Source organism: Camponotus floridanus, unplaced genomic scaffold (assembly GCF_003227725.1).
Source record: "Camponotus floridanus strain SB8 unplaced genomic scaffold, Cflo_v7.5 scaffold184, whole genome shotgun sequence".
In the NCBI taxonomy this organism is placed as follows: Eukaryota; Metazoa; Arthropoda; class Insecta; order Hymenoptera; family Formicidae; genus Camponotus; species Camponotus floridanus.
In genome coordinates this window covers 324,066-342,350 of record NW_020229308.1, presented here as the reverse complement: position 1 = coordinate 342,350, position 18,285 = coordinate 324,066, and the positions used below count along the sequence as shown (strand labels likewise).

General features: G+C 24.4%; 2 protein-coding genes and 1 long non-coding RNA gene across 6 annotated transcripts; all 3 read left to right on the top strand.

The window, feature by feature from the left end:
* Positions 1 to 3,772, top strand: LOC112637621. Of its 3 annotated transcripts, XM_025407697.1 has the most exons (10): positions 1 to 271; positions 774 to 893; positions 987 to 1,104; positions 1,849 to 2,110; positions 2,238 to 2,300; positions 2,775 to 2,878; positions 2,963 to 2,974; positions 3,072 to 3,108; positions 3,348 to 3,480; positions 3,560 to 3,772. In XM_025407697.1, the coding sequence occupies exons 1-10, from the start codon at positions 128 to 130 to the stop codon at positions 3,608 to 3,610; spliced, it is 1,044 nt and encodes a 347-aa protein (XP_025263482.1). In that variant the 5' UTR covers positions 1 to 127; the 3' UTR covers positions 3,611 to 3,772. The 3 variants fall into 3 exon arrangements, with proteins under 3 accessions (XP_025263482.1, XP_025263481.1, XP_025263480.1); XM_025407696.1 differs by having other exon boundaries at positions 2,788 to 2,878; positions 2,963 to 3,108; XM_025407695.1 differs by having other exon boundaries at positions 2,184 to 2,300; positions 2,788 to 2,878; positions 2,963 to 3,108.
* Positions 3,773 to 4,528: 756 nt separating this feature from the next.
* Positions 4,529 to 9,745, top strand: LOC109610509. 2 transcript variants are annotated; one of them, XM_025407687.1, is made up of 10 exons: positions 4,529 to 4,774; positions 5,678 to 5,797; positions 5,912 to 6,029; positions 6,175 to 6,436; positions 6,498 to 6,614; positions 7,071 to 7,161; positions 7,240 to 7,385; positions 7,567 to 7,699; positions 9,522 to 9,648; positions 9,725 to 9,745. In XM_025407687.1, the coding sequence occupies exons 1-9, from the start codon at positions 4,580 to 4,582 to the stop codon at positions 9,579 to 9,581; spliced, it is 1,242 nt and encodes a 413-aa protein (XP_025263472.1). In that variant the 5' UTR covers positions 4,529 to 4,579; the 3' UTR covers positions 9,582 to 9,648; positions 9,725 to 9,745. The 2 variants fall into 2 exon arrangements, with proteins under 2 accessions (XP_025263472.1, XP_025263473.1); XM_025407688.1 differs by lacking the exons at positions 9,522 to 9,648; positions 9,725 to 9,745 and adding an exon at positions 7,782 to 7,853.
* A 5-nt stretch (positions 9,746 to 9,750) lies between these two features.
* On the top strand, positions 9,751 to 10,408 carry LOC109610515. The gene is made up of 3 exons (XR_002192882.2): positions 9,751 to 9,864; positions 10,085 to 10,217; positions 10,315 to 10,408. It is a non-coding gene; the product is annotated as an uncharacterized LOC109610515 (long non-coding RNA).
* The last annotated feature ends 7,877 nt before the right edge of the window (positions 10,409 to 18,285 follow it).

The following is an 18,285-nucleotide window of genomic DNA, read 5'->3' as shown; positions in this document are numbered from 1 at the left end:
ATACTACTCTCTTTATAATAATTACTGGCAATTATATCGATCGTTGAAAATTGAGAGAGAATATCGAGGGAAATAATTCGAAAATTCAAGGGTTCCTTTCTCAGTTATATTACTTTTGTCGTGTAAAATGCATGCAATAGAAGAACGTTATTACAAGATCAATCGAATAATTCTCAAGACACTTGGCTTATGGCCTTATCAGCAGTCATATCTCACGCAAATACATAAAATATTGTTTGCCGGTATTCTTTGGACATTTATTCTTGTCCAGGTATGCATTCAGTTACATTTATAATTTTTGTGAATTGAGTGTGATAACATTAATTAAATACGCATATTAATAGATATTTTGGTTTTATTTCGATTTTCCTCATTTTATTATTTTATTTTTTTATATAATATATAATTTTTATATCAAATAATATTGTAAATTTAGAATTTTTTTACGTAAGAGATATAAATAATATTTTTTTCATAAATTTTTAAAAAGCAACAAATATTATAGTAAATCGAATAGATTTTAGAATGTCTTTCTTGATTTTTAATATGTGATATTTATAAAAACTTTGAAATGAAAGTTTCTCGTACTATCATATACACGTATATACACAAAATTTTTATATACTGATTATAAGTATTTCTGCGATTTATTTTTTTCTCTATAATATTTTATAAAAAAATGCTTTAAGAACTTTCTTTATTTATCGCATAATAAAACGAATTTTATATGTAATACATATTTTTTATGTGAAATGAATATTGTTCCTACACAGTTGCTGGTATTCATTACGACCCAATATAATATAAATCTTCTTCTCAAGATTCTTTCACTCGTCTTCCCTACTCTTTTCGGCACTATAAAATATATCCTTTTTATCATTCAGGCAGATAGTGTAAGTCCAACAAGATGAGTTATTTATTCATATATATAACACACTTATAAAAAAATTATATTTTAATTACTGATAAGGGAAAAAATTAAACAGGTGAAGCAATTATTGGAACAAGTCCGAAATGATTGGAGATTGTTGAAAAATAAATTGGAAATTGATATTATAGAGAAATATGCTTGCAACTCCAGACTTTTTACAATGATTGTGATGGGTATACAAGAAGATACTAATATAATTATTCACAATATTGTTATCTATTCTATATATCCTAAGATATTTTAGGATCTAAGATATTTTAGAGCATACTGCAAGAGGTGATAGATCTTACCAAAAGAATCAATGTTTATCAAAAAACTTCGACATATCCTTAAAGAGCTACACGTTTCTGTTTGAACCGCCTATAAAGTAGGTAGGTAATCCGTCGTGCGATATATTGCACGTGATATTTAATACTTTGATACATATCTTTTAATTTTATTTCTGCTTTCTTTTCTTATTTTTTTTTATTTAAATGATTAATTTTTTTATTTGTGGATTAATATTCAGGTCCGAACAAGAACGCATAACTCTATGATGCATTGCAGGACATGGATTTCTTGACAAAAAATGATTCTCTTGGTGAAATTTACTACTTCTTGATCATTGTCCCATAGATCTTGAAATATATATGTATATATATATATATATATATATATATATATATACATATACATATATACATATATACATATATACATATATACATACATATATATATATATATATATATATATATATACATGTACATATGTTATTATAGATGTCATATAATATTATTGTTTCTGTAATGTAATTTTTTTAATTACTTTTAATTAATAGACAGAAGGTATATTTGAGCGCAACTTAAAACTTATTGTTGAAATAATTTACATAGTTGGATTCCAATTAAGAAATTAAAATTTAAAACGATTTTTAGCGTTCTGTCTCTTAGGTGTAATATTTTGCACAATATTTCAACTTCTACCGATGATCCTTGATATTATAATTCCGTTGAACAAGTCACGCCCCTGTCAAATCATTGCAGTAACGGAATACTTTATTAACCAAGAGAAATACATTTACGCTATATTGTTGCACGAGATAATAACTGTTTTGATAATAGCGATCACAATATTTGGCACGGGTGCGACAATTATGATGTACATTTTGCACGCATGTGCACTATTTGAAGTAGCAAGGTAATGTCATGAATTCATGCACATGTATTCTCTCCTGTAACATATATTTCAATCTAAATATAGATTTATATAGCTACCGAATAGAAAACGCAATTGAAAAAAATATATTAGCGATATCTGATCCTAGAAGAGAACGTTTCCTTTACCGCAGGATTGTACATGCAGTTGTTATACATCGAAGGGCAATCGAGTTAGTATTTTTTATATGTCTTTATTATACATTTTATAGCATCCCGTATTTGTTATCAATTAAAATTCTTGTCAATTAAACTTGATGTCGGCATTTACACAGCACGTTCAATGCTTAATATTTCTTTTCGACACATATTAAAAATCTGAGTTACAAGTTAATTACAGTTCAAAATTGAATATATTATTGAATTTTAAATTTATATAATTTTAATTATGTTAATTTGAATTTGAAATATATACAAACTATATTTCAATAAATTAATTTTAATTGCATTTTGTTTTTAAAATTTTGGAAAAATCTGAATAAAATCTGGCAACTTAATCTTTAATAATAAATGTATGCGGTTGTAAAATATATCTAATACTTTACACATTGATTGTACGACAGTTATATTACAAACGTAATAATTATCATAAATGAATATATTTTGAAGTTCGCACTATTTATATTATTAATAGTTTCAATATCTAGCTCCTCGTTAAAGGTTTACCGAATTTTTAACATCTACTTTTATGGTATCATATGCTATTCTGATCATAGTTGGCATCAGCTCTTTAAGTTTCAATCTTTTTCAAGTAAGTAACATCTGTTTTGTCTCTTTTCCCCTTTTTTCTTTATTTTATTTAATTATGGACTGATCATTGAGCAATCTATCGTAGTTTCTTCAAATGGTAACATTAACAAACAATATTAATGAGGCATTCATATTCGGCATATTTATAATTACTCATTTAATATATTTGTTCTTTGCTAATTGTGCCGGACAAGAAATAACAGATCATGGCATAAAATTCTTTAAAGCAACGTGAGTATCATATTTTATTTTATAATACTTTTAAAAAGTTATATTTATAAATTTATTTTATATATACATATATATATATATATATATATATATACACATATCTGATATTGTTAAAAATACAATCAATTTCACAATAATTATAAATTATAAAATGGAAATAACTGTTTGCTAACTTACACAATTCCGATTCTAGCATTAAAAAAATATTTTTTTAAATTATTAATATTTAAAAATTACAGTTATAATGGACTGTGGTACGCAGCACCGTTGCATACACAAAAATTATTACTATTTGTAATGCGAAAAGGGAAGATAAATGTCACTATAGGATGTGGAAGCTTATTTATTGCATCTTTGGAAGGTTTTGCTATGGTAAAATTAAAAATTTTCTGGGAATAAACTAGAATCGATTTAATGTGAATTTTACAATCAGTTTACGTATCTTTTTCAGCTCACTAATACAGCGGTATCTTATTTTACGGTAATTTATTCTACTAGATAAGTCAAGTTCATTATCAATATTTTATCAAAATTCATTATTAATTGGGTAGATCTATTTCAAGTGAATATAGTCGTGCAGCATGTAAATGTTGATGAATATGATTAAAGTAATATATTAAATAAACGTACATTATTTCACTTCTAACAATTATACAATAGTAAATTATGCAATACCAATAAATAGATAATTTATCAAACTTGTATCTGAATATTTTCGTTAATTAGATTAAATAATTGTTTTTTTTGCAATATTCAATAACAATAATAATAATAACATTATTATTATTATTATTATTATGATTGTTGTTATTATTATGGTTATTATTATTATATATATATATATATATATATATATATATATATACTTTTTCAATTCATACATATGAGAGAATGCTGCATATTTTGCTGCAGCAGTTAAAATTTTATATAAATATTTATTTTAATAGGCACACATATTCTATAACGAATAAATCGATCAAATTTTATCTGTCACTACATGAAAATTTAGAGATAGATTTTTGCTTACAACTTTCTTAAAAAAAATATAACAAAAAATAGAAATTCACAATTATAGATTATATACGTATAATAATAATGAACAAATGAATGAATCAGTCTACAATTTTTTTAAATATGATTCATGTTCTTTGTATAATCCGATAAAACAAAACAGAGTATTACTTCCAGAGTGAGTAACATATCTTACGATGCACCGACAAAAACTGAAACTTTTTTTGTTGAAAAAAAACATGAATGCGTTTGCGCAACAAAATTTTTAATATTATAATTTTTAAAATTGCTCTCAAATTGACATAATTTCGGCTAATTTAGTTTCACTTATATCATAAACAAATTAACTTCCGCTGTTAGAAAATTATAACCATTATAACAATTTTCTTATATATTCGAACTATCATTATGTGATAATATGGATCACTTGAAAAATTTATGAGCAATTTTAAAAGAAATAATGCGAAAATATAAAGTCTGTGTCATAGTTGTGTCACAACTCTCGTATAAGATGCACGCGACAGAAGAATATTATAATAAAATTAATCAGTTAATTCTTAAAATACTTGGCTTATGGCCCTACCAACAATCATATTTCGCAGGGATACAAAAAGTGTTTTTTATCAGTATTCTTTCGACATTTATTCTTGCCCAGGTATATTTAGCCTATACTTATAATTTTTACAAAAATGATTAATTATAATAACTTTCATTTAAATAAATATACATTTTAATAAATTTAACAAATAAACAAATAAAACATCAAGAGCTTCATCATGCAGAGGCGCAAATTCCTAAAAACGTTTTACAATTCGAATTTTATATATAGCAATGCAATTTTCATATAGATAAAACGATAAGAAGGTATATTAGAAATACAGACATTTCTAGATTTGCACAATATTAATTTTTGATGTTGAATAGGAATATATTTCTCTAATATGAAATACTCGAAGTAAAGTAAACATTTTTATATGATTTTTTATATGATTTTTATATGATTTTTTATATGATTATTTATATTTGAAAAAATTGATTTTAAAAATCGTAAAATTAATACCAATACATTTATTGTATATTTTCATGCTTTTTTAATCTTAAAAACCTTGTATCGTCGAATTCATTTCGATAGTGATTATTAATTTATATAAATATATGTGTGTATTTGTGTGTGTGTGTGTGTGCGTGTGCGCGCGCGCGCGCGTGTGTGTGTGTGTACATACACAGAAATGATACAAACTAAATACTCAAAACTATTCCAAATGGTACTATCTTATGTCCCCCTCGAAACCATACAACTTTTGTCTGAAATATTTTTGTTTGCTGGGCTTAGGTTTTGAGATATTTTACTATCCAAGTTAAAATGGGACATCCTGTATATGTATAAATTTTTTTAAATTTATGATATTTGAATTTAATTTTGAAACAAAAAATGTTAATTTAATGCATTCTAACATATAAAACAATATTTTGTTCTAATATATAAAATAATATTTTGTTGGCAGAAAGATAAAAATTATTTATTATTATATCTTCTAAATATATCTGTTGTTCTTAGTTATTGCTATTCATCACAACGCAGTACAGTACAAACCTTCTTCTCAAGATCTTCTCGTTTGTCTTGCCTATTCTTTTCTGCACTATAAAGTATTGCTTTTTTATTATACGAGCAGATAGTGTAAGTTTAAAATAAGATATAATATATAATCTTTTCGAACATAGTATTGTAACATGGATAAAACAAATTGTATTTTAATATAAAGAAAGGTATAAGGAAAAGTGAAATAAATAGGTGAAGCAAATGCTGGAGCGGAACCGAGACAACTGGAAATTATTGAAAGATAAATTAGAAATTGGCATTATAAAGAAATATTCTTATTTTGCGAATCTTTTCACAATAAGTTTGATGTGTAAGATAATAGTATTATCGCTTTTATATGTTTTTGTGAAATTTTTATAATTAACGAGATAAAGAATGTTTAAATATATATTTGAATGTTTAAATATATGTATTGCTTTGAATTCTTTACGTTTTTAAATCTAAATTTTTCTCAGGCTTATGCTGTTCTGGATTAATCATTTTCATAATTATTCAATTCCTGCCGTTAATATTTGATTTTGTATTACCATTAAACGAGTCACGTTCCTATCGACTTATCGTCATTACGGAATATTTTGTCAACCAAGAGAAATATATATACCCTATATTGTTTCATCATATAGTAGCCATAATCGTAGCAATAATTGCATTGTGTAGCACCAGTTCGACATTCTTCACATATCTTCTGCAGACATGTGCACTATTTAGTATCGCAAGGTAATGTTAATTGCGCTTGTCACTGTTTGTAAAATAGAAATATATCTAAATAATTATATAGTTATCGTATAGAAAACGCGATGAAATGGAATATATTAGCAATCTCTAGCCCTACAAAAGAACATCTTCTTTACCGAAAGATTGTACATGCAGTTATTGTACATCGAAGAGCCATCGAGTGAGTGTTTATATTTTTTTATTGTTATAAAACTATTTGCATTCTGTTTTTTTGTGTTATTCATAATTCACTAAAAACAGTTAACTGATTTTAAAACCGCGTTATTTTACTACATGTTTAATATTAAATTGTTTATTAATATATTTTTACATTAAGTGAAATCACAACAAAATTTTATGAGCAATTAAAATTAAGCACATTTAGAAAAAATAAAAATGCATTGAAGATTTGCAACTTATTTCAAATATGTATTCGATGAACACATATAGATTCTTAAAAATGTAATATCTCTTTAAAGTATGGAACTAGATAATTACCATCTCAAGATTAAATATGAAATCAGAATCACGTTTATTTATCACATGGCATAGAAAATTGAATATATCAAAGATTATGTGTCTATATCATAATAACAATTATAATGTAACAATTCTAATATTTAACATCTTATTGAAGGTTTATTAAATTTTTCACGTCTGAATTTACGATATTATTTGCTATTCTGATCGTAGTTGGTGTCAGCTCTTTAAGTTTAAGTCTTTTTCAAGTAAGCAATATTTATATATTTATTTATTTATTTATTTTATGCTTAATTCATTGTTTTTTAAGTGGCATTTCGTTGTAGTTTCTTCAATTGATAACACTAATGAATAATATCACACACACAATGGTACTTGCTTTATTAATTGGCATTCATATAATTTATATGTTCGACGCCAATTATGCGGGACAAATAGTAACAGATCATGGAATGAAGCTTTTCAAAGTAACGTGAGTATCATGTTTCACTATGTTTATATAAATACTAAATAATTTTCATATCGATCTTATTATACATATATAAATATTTTTCTAATACTTTTAAACATGCAGTTGATCGAATATTAATTAGATTATGTTTAGCTTTTTGCTAGTTTATTTCTTATTTTACTTCAGCGTTTAAAATTTATAGTTATAATGGAATGTGGTATGCAGCACCATTGCAAATACAAAAAATGTTATTATTTATAATGCAAGAAGGAATGGTGGACATCAATATAAGATGCGGTGGCATATTTGCTGCTTCCTTGGAAGGTTTTGCTACGGTAAAATTAAAAGTTTTTTTTTTAACAAATTGTAATGGATTAACGTAGATTTAAGCAGTAATAATGTATGTGTCCTTTTTAGCTTGTAAATGCGGCAGTATCCTATTTCATAATGATTTATTCTACGCGGTAATAACTACAAAGGAAATTTTATTTGTCGGCTAGATCTTTAAATTAATATAAAATAAATAAATAAATATATATATATATATATATATATATATATGCATTACAAATTTCTAGAATATAATACATATTCTTTTATTCTTGATATCGTTATACCTATTTACATACTAAATAGATATAACTATCAAGAGCAAAAACAATAAAGTTGAAAATTACATAAAAAACACAAGTATGTTTTTATGTAAAAAAATTATCTACTACATATTCCATTCGTATCAATTAATATGCTTAAATACAAAATATATATGAAAAATATTTTCTTTTTTTATTTTTATATTATATTAAAGAAAATTAATCTAGATTTTTTTGTATTAAGATATTTTGTACTCTCTTGAAAGCATGTTAAATCTTATATTCTTTATATTTTGTTACACAACATCCAAATTTTTTAATATTTATAAACATTTTAGTACGCATATACATATATATATATATATATATATATATATATATATATATATATACAATTTTCTTCAATAATTTTAATAGATAGAAACGAAATATATATTATTAACTGTATATTATATTAATAAATATTATATAATGTTAGATTTTTATTTCGTTAATATTTCTTTTATTTTTTTTTTACGATTTCATGTTGGTAAAGAAAGGGGAGGACAGGAAATAAATCTAAATAATCTTACTTTTTTATATAATTTAATATAATTGGACTCAAATTCAGATCATTTCAAATTCAGAACATTTTTTAGTGATTATTGTTTTTTGCTTTTCGTTTGTTTTTCATATTTCAATTTTTGCCATTAATTCTTGATGTTATATTGCCATTGAATGAATCACGGCCCTTTCGAACTTTTATAATCACAGAATATTTTATCAGTCAAAAAAAATATATTTACATTATATTGTTACACGAGGTATTAGCATAGGTATGCATGCATAATAGGAGTAATAGCTTTATATGGTACGTTTATAACAATTTTGACATATATGTGGCATGCATGTGCGCTATTTAAAAGGTAGGCATCATTATTTTTGAATGCACTTTTCCTCAATCAAAAACATAATTAGATAAATATATATTTAAGTAAATTTATACAATTATCGAATAGAAAAAGCTATCGGAAAAAGTGCGTTAGCTATTTTTGGAAGACAGTATTTATTTGAAAGAATTGTACATGCAGTTCTTATTCATCGAAGGGCTATCAAGTCAGTATACATTTACATTTACATTTTTATTATATTATAATCTTTTTCGTCTTTCTGTTGTGAAAAGGAGTGATTTTCTGAAATTGATTTACATTTTGCCATTTTTGCACGATTAATTGCATCTCTTCAGTATTTTTATGAATTAAACAAAATCCAAACAAATCGATTAATATCAAATACAAACTTGAATTAAATATATGTTATAAATATATTGCTCACAAATGTTATATAATTGATTATGATTTCTTTTAAAAAGCACATATGAGCTTAACATTATGATTTATAATTTCTTTTAAAAAGCGCATGTAAACTTAACAATATATTACTTCTATAAGATGTAAAATCTCAGTTATTGTCGATTAAGTTTCACTTATATACATTACTCGTATAACAGCATAATTATAACTGAATATATATCGAACTTTTTATTGATAATATTTTATCGAATTTTTTATTGATAATATTACAGTTCCAATACAGTAATTCCTTATTAAAGGAATTAAAGGCTTGCCGAACTTATTACATCTAATTTTACGGTATTATTCGCCATTCTTATAGTTGTTGGCGTGATCTCTTTAAGTATCAATCTTTTTCAAGTAAGTGTGTGTATGTGTATTTTTCTATCCTATGCTTTTTATTTAATTCATTAAACCTTCCGTAATTTTTTAACAGATAACATTAATAAATAATAGCAATTTTGAAGATATATTTATAATTTTTGTACTTATTGTTGTACACATAAGTTACATGTTTATTATTAATTACGGAGGACAGAAAGTAACAGATCATGGAATGAAAGTGTTTAAAGCAACGTAAGTATCATGTCTTACAATATATACTTTTAGAATTATATGTACGAAAACATATCTTTGTTTAATGCTTTTCGCTTACATTCGATTTAATTGATTATATTATTATTCTATTATACTTGTATATGTATAGCTATTAATAGAATATGAAATTATATCGTTAAAATCAACTTTTAATTAATCCTTAACTAATTCTATTTAAATCTCATTTTAAAAATTATAGTTATAATGGACTGTAGTATGCAGTACCATTGCCCACGCAGAAAATGTTATTATTTATAATGCAAGAAGGAATAATCAATGTCAGTATAATATGCGGTAACTTATTTCTTGCTTCCTTAGAAGGTTTTGCTTCGGTAAAAAATTAAAAATTAAGATTTTTTTAATAATAAAATCGAATTTTAATTTGGATTTAAGGCATAATTTATTATCGTTGTTTATTGCTATTTTCAGCTTACGAATGCGGCAGTATCTTACTTTATGGTGATATACTCTACACGATAATACGATAAAATATAGCAGAAAAAAAAATAATTATAATTATCGGGCAATTTATCGAATTAAATAATCTAGCATTAAGATTTTCGTATTGAATATTTGTGTATAACATGTATATGTATATATGAATATAAACATTTACTGTTTTTTGAACACTTATGTGCAACACTAATGAACTGATTAATCGAATAGTACAATTTGAATGTAGTGAACAAAAAGAATTCAATATCCCGCTTATGATATTGAGGATAAAACATTAAATCGATTTTTATTTCAATTATTATTATATATTATATTCAATTATATTATTATTATATTATTATATTCAATTAATGTTATAAATTATAAATTATAAACTATTAAAAAATTTTCTGATATTCTTCTTGAAGCTATAGTTTTCAAAAAAGTATATGGTACAGATAGCATTATTGTATATGATGTATAAGCCATAAAAAATAATTAATTATTAAGTAATTATGTAATTTTTTACTCTTTTTTATGTTTTTTATTAGTCTGAACACTTATCGCAAACGTGAGTCTACCGTTTTTAAAATGATCTATATATCATAGATTTAGAACAATATATATATATATATATATATATATATATATATATATATATATATATATATACACACACACATATATTTATCCGTTACTGCACTCTACGAATAATCTCTGTAGATTTCTTCTTTTCTCCTTGTTTTACTGTAATTACTATATAATATGAACGTATATTCTTTCATTCTTGATATTTTCAAATAATTCCAATAAATAGGAAAATTTCCAAAGAGATTGATGGAAACCTAATCGAGTTTAGAAATAACATACTGATCATTAAACTTTGAAACGGATTATTTATTTTAACATGAATAAGTTTATTCAATAAGAACGGGATATCAATAATAACAATAATAACTGGATATAAATAATTAATTAATCAGTTATGTAATTCAATATCTTTTTTATTAAAGATATATTTCTTCTAATTTTATATATTTTTATTCACATATTACCCAAGCAACAATTACAGGTATTGACGAAAATTTGTCTTATATATTATCATCTTAATTGAAATGATAAGAATGCAATAAAATGTGAGAAATTTGTATATTTGATACAGTAGATTTATTTCTTAGTTATATAAATTCAATCAGCATAAACTTTGATGCATATAAAGATCTCTATATATTGTTTGATACATGAAGAATACTTTCCATCATGCATGTATATAAAAAAAAACAATATTATTTCTTAGGCAAAACGCAGTAATTAAAAAATAACTATTAAAGAAAATTAATTTACATTTTTTACATCAAGACATTTTGTAGTTTCTTCAAATTATGTACATATATCGAATCTATATACTTTGTTACAACGACAAAATCTTTAGTACGTATAAATATTTTTATACGTATGTATATGCACACGTGTTGATATTAACATAAACTTACACGCGTACCTAAGATCAAACTAATGTCCATATCTTTTTTCCACTTTTGAACGAAATAATTTTTGTTTTAAACATTCTCCACGACACATCATTTATAAAATATTTGCGATGGGAAATTAAAATGGGATATTCTATATACATATTATAGTACAAACTTACTTTACACTGCATGAAAATTTTTTATATCAGCTTTTTTATTTGATTTTTTTAAGTGTATAATAAAAGTGTAAAATAAAACAAATAAAAGATTATATGAGAATACGAATAATCTTCGGTTTTGTATTTTTCTTTAATTTTGTCTATTCGATAATGTAGATTCATCAAATATATGAGTAATACTTCATACATTGCACTGGAAGATATCAAAATTCTCTCCACTACAAAAGTCACAACTGCGTTTGCGCAAACATATGTGTTAAAAATATATTGCTCGTATATATTAAGATATATTCAATATTAAGGCAATTTCAGTAATTCTATTTCATTTATATCATGAATATGTAATTTTATAATGGAAATACAACCATCTTTACAATAATTGCTGTGTAAAGATATCGATCGTTGAAAATTGACGGAAAATGTGGAAAGAAATAATTCGAAAATTCAAAAGTTCGTCTAACAGTTTTTGTGTAAAATGTACGCGACAGAAGAACGTTATTACAAAGTCAATCGAGTACTTCTTAAGATTCTTGGTTTATGGCCCTATCAGCAATCATATTTCACACGAATACATAAAATGTTGTTTGCAGGTCTTCTTTGTACATTTATTCTTGTCCAAGTATAAATATTTAATCATTCAAATTTCAATCTTCCATATAAGATAGTAATATTTAGATCACAATGCATCGATCTTAAGCACGAAATGAACATACTTCTCTTCATCTTCTCCAATCTGCTAAAATTTATGATGACAATCATACATATCCTATATACGAGATTGTTATCAATTCTAAAGATGTTATTTTCTTTTAGTTATTGGTATTCGTTACAACGCAGTACAGTATCAATCTTCTATTTAGGATTCTTTCGATTGTGTTTCCTGTTCTTTTCGTCACTGTAAAATACTGTCTTTTTATCATTCAAGCAGATAACGTAAGTTCACAGTAAGATTCATTGAAATCTTTCGTTGTAACGTTTGAAAAATGAATTGCATTGAAACCGTTGGCGAATATGGAATGAACAGGTGAAGAAGATGCTGGAACGAATGCGAAATGATTGGAGATTATTGAAAAATAAATTGGAATTTGACATTTTAGAAAAATATTTTTACAGCATACAATTTTTTTCAATAATTTTAATAGGTGAGAATGTGAAATATATATGATTAATTATATACTGTATTGACAAAGTATATATTATTAGATTTTCAATTCCTTAATATTTCTTTTATTTGTTATATATACAAAATCTTATTCGAGTTGGTGATAAAAAAAAACAGGGAACAAATCGAAAATATTTTTATATAAAAAAACTTTGTATAATCTTTGAATAATTTATTATAATTGAATTCAAATTTGGTAAATTCAAATCTAACATTTTTCAGTGATTGGTATTTTTTGCTTTCTCTTGCTTTCAATACTTCAATTATTGCCATTATTTCTTGATGTTTTATTTCCATTGAATGAATCACGGCCCTTTCGAATTTTTATAATCACAGAATATTTTATCAACCAAGAAAAATATATTTATATTATATTATTACACGAAATATTAGTATGTTTCGTAGGATTAATCACACTGTATGGTACATTTTTAACAATTATGACATATGTGTGCCATGCATGTGCGCTATTTAAAATCGCAAGGTAAGTGCGATTATTTTTTGAATAAATTTGCTTTAAATCGGTAATATATAATTAATATGTTATAACTAAATAAATATGTAATATATATAAATTAATTAATATAGTTGTCCAATAGTAAATGTTATCGACAAAAATGTGTCAATGATCCCTACTTTTGAAAAACACTATCTCTTTTATCAGAGTATTGTACATGCGGTTCTTATTCATCGAAGGGCAATCGAGTTAGTATATTTTTACATATTTCTTACAACATTCTTTTTGCATCTTATCTTTTTTTTGTGAAAAAATGCGATTGAAACTTCATTTTTATCATCCATTTTTGTCCATTTTTATCATCCATTTCATCCATTTCATCCAACTTCATTTTTATCATCCATTTTTGTCCATTTTTATTAATTATATCTCTTAAATATATGTACATATTAAATAAAATGCAAAATAATTAAAATTTAAAATCAAGCACAAATGAGAATTAAATGTATATTATAGACTTTTTTTTATATTTATGTAATTCTTATAATTGTAATTTATGATTTATAATTTTTTTCAAAATCATGTGCTTTATATATATTTTTCATAATATTTTTGTTTGTAAAATCTCTGACAGCTTTGTCATTTAAATGATATTAAATGACATGTATATTACTCATATAGAAGAACATAATATTTATAATAACTGAATATATGTGACAAAACATTTATATTAATAATGCCACAGTTTCAATATCTTGTTTCTCTCCTTAAAGGTTTACCAAACTTTTTACATTTAAATTTACGCTATTATTCGCCATTCTGATTTTTGTTGGCGTTACCTCTTTAAGTATCAATCTTTTTCAAGTAAGAATAATATCTTTCTTTATACCCTGTGCTTTCGATTTGGCTCTTCAATATCTAAATATTCCTTGATTTTTTTAACAGCTGACATTAATAAATAATAGCAACTTTGAAGATGGAATTTTAGTCATTATATTTATTATCATTCATTTAAGTTATATGTTTATCGGTAATTACGGCGGACAAAAAGTAACAGATCATGGAATGGAATTTTTCGAAGCAACGTGAGTATAAACAACTTTTTTCATTTGTTTCTACAATCAAAAAAAAAAAAAGTTATTGGGATGGGTAACTTATAAAATGACTGACCCTGTATATATTACTTTCACACAATGTATCGCTTACATTCAACTTAAACTGATTATTATTTCGATACTTGTACACGTATGGCTGTTAATTTAACATTAATTATATCAAAAATGTGACGATTTACTTTTTTGTTGATCTGTAAATATTTCTATTTAAATCTATTTTAAAAATTACAGTTATAATGGACTGTGGTATACAGCTCCATTACATATACAGAAATTATTATTATTTATAATGCAAAAAAGGAATATAAACGGTACTTTAGTATTTGGCCGCTTATATGTAGTATCTTTGGAAAGTTTCGCTTCGGTAAAATTAAAATTTCTTTAACAATAAAATCAATTTTTTATTTAGATTTAAAGAGGAGTTTATTGTGCCGTTTCAGCTCTCGAATGCGGCAGTATCCTATTTTTTGGTGATGTATTCGACGCGATAATAATAGCGGAAAGAAAAATTTATTATCCAACTGAATAATTTATTAAATTAAATAATGCGACTATGTTCTTAAAATATTTGAGTGTTTGTGATCTGTGTATAATCTGTATATAATCTGTATATATGTATGAATGTATCTCTATATAATGTATAATGTATGTACAGGGTGTCCCAGTTGTTTTCCGTCATCTTTCAAAGACAGATTCCTGGGATTATTTGAAGATGATTTTTCCTCAGCGAAAATGTCAATGAAGGCCATCATTTTTTCTATGTTCCCGTTTTTTGTCATCATATATCTTTGGAATTAAGTTTTAAATTAAAACTCAACTAAAGTAAACTCTATTTAAAATTAATCAAAGAATGTGGTTTTGTTAATATTTTATTTCTGCAAAGCTTAGTTTATGAAAAATCCCTTATTTCCAATCACTTATAATTCGAAAATTATTAGTGCCTCGACATTTTCGTTGGAAAAATCGTCTTCAGGTGATCCCAGGAATCTGTCTTTGAAAGATGACGGAAGATAATTGGGACACCCTGTATGTATATGTAATATTAAATAATCTTCATTATTTTTATATGTATATGTAATATTAAATAATCTTCACTATTTTTCTCTGAACACTTATATTATGTATAATGCTAATGAACAGATAATCCTATAAAGAAAAAAATGTATATAATATTTAGTCAAATATGATAATACAATTTGAATTAAAAGTGAATAATAAAATGTCTACATTTCCTATTATATCGATAATAATTAAAGCGGCTTATTTTAAAATCAAGAATAAATTATTAAATAATTATTTAAAATAATCTGAATTTATAGTATTTGAAAACCGTTTCTTCCTGAAACTATAATATTCAAAAATATATATAGCATCGGTAGTATATAATTATATATGATAAATGAGCCATGAAATATTATCAGTTAATAAATAATTATAACTTATTTACGTATCTTTTTTATTATATTTTTTCTTTATTATAAATTTCTCTTATTTTATTATATATTTCTTCTCTGTGTATTACTATATATTTCTATTTTGTTTCCTTCGTTGCTTTATGCCATCCTAACTAAACCGAAGTTTGAAAACAGCTTGTAATATCTATGTTTAAGATAACAATAAAAATGTAATAAGATATGAAAACTTGTTACAATTAATATTGCGTATTTGTAATGCACTTTATAAATAGATATGATCAGTGTAACGTTCGGAAAAAGACTGATAGATTATCCGATACTTGTAGTCGCTACTGCGCATACGCGTCATAAAAAATAAAAAAGTATTAATATAATATAATGTAATAGATATAATGTAAGAGTACTATTTTCTCGCAACCGAGTAAGTAAAAATTTTACACAGCAATTTAGATAATTGACGTTCTCTTCATAATAATGTACTATAGCATTCGAGAAATATTTATTTGCCTATTTAACTGTTCTCTTGAAATGTAATTTTGTTGATATGTATACATTATAGTAAGTACCAATTATTAGCAAAAATATATCCTACCATTTGCCAAAGTTTTTAGATAATTTAAAAGAAATGATAGAAAAAGAAGGGAAAAATATATTAGTATTGTATTATAACGCCACTAAGCGCATTGATGCTTCATCGTTCAATCAGTTTGCTTTTGCAACATGTCTATAGTCGAAGATTATTACTATACTATACTAAGTAAATTTTTTCTTAAAATATTAGGTATCTGGCCTCATGATAAATCGCGACTTGTATTATTGCAACAAGTTCTGATTATTATTTCAACTGTAATATTCGTACTCCTGCAGGTAACAATCGATTTTTAGTAATTCAATCAATATAAATGTATAAAATATAATAAATAATTAAAATAGTACATAGCTTCTTATTAATACTTTTCTAAGATTTTTTTTTCAAAATTAACTTACTTCCTAAATTTAATATTCTTGAATGAATGAAAATATTTTAATGTGAAATCAATATATATGAAATCGCCTATTCACATCAGCAATATAGTTATCATAATATACATATTTTATATATGTTATATATTTTTATTATAATTAATATAATCACTATATATATTTATTACTTTCAGTTGGCAGTTTTTATTACAACGACATATGATATGAATCTCTTCGTTAAAATTATGTCGGTCACTTTTGCTTTCATAATAATTATAGTAAAGTATTGTTGTTTCATATTAAATTCAAGAAATGTAAGTTTACCTGCACAAGCAAAAGGTTTTACTTTCGAACTTGTATCTAACACATTAAGTAAGTCAATAAACACTTAAATTACACACACAGATAGCAAATCTGCACTATCAAATACAAAAAGATTGGAAGATAATGCGAAATAAGATTGAAAACGAGATTATACAGAAATATGCTCGTTATTGCCAATATTGTACTACATTGGTATTCTGTAAGAAAATTTTTTAACATTAATTAATTAATCTTTTAATTAATTTTATATATATATATATATATATATATATATGTACACACGCGCGCGCGTGTGTGTATGATATTCTTTAATCTATATATATCCAAAAAGAGATAATTTTTTTTTTGTGAAAATAAAATATAAATATATTACATCAGAATATATCATATTCATAATACAAGAGCATTTTTACAAATATTTAAAAAATCAGTAGATTTACGTATAGTGTACACTGATATAAAATATAATATATCACTTATATAAAAATCAAATTATATTCACAAAAATTCACATAATTTAAATTATTTATTAAGTTTATAAAATATTTTAAAATATTTGTCTTATGTGTTCACATCTTAGTGCTTGCCAGTTTCGGAATAATCATTGTAAGCTTATTACTATTTCATCCGATTATTCTCAACATTATTTTGCCATTGGATGAACCTCGGTCAGTCAAACTTCTTATTAAGGTGGAATATTTTGTCCTGCAAGATGAATACATTTACTTTAAAATACTATACGGAGGACTAATGTCATTATTATGTGTGTCAATGATATTAGCCACATCAATGCAAATGTTGATATTTGTCTTTCATTCTATCGGGATGTTTGAAATTACCAGGTAACGATCAATTTATATTAATGATTCGATCACGAA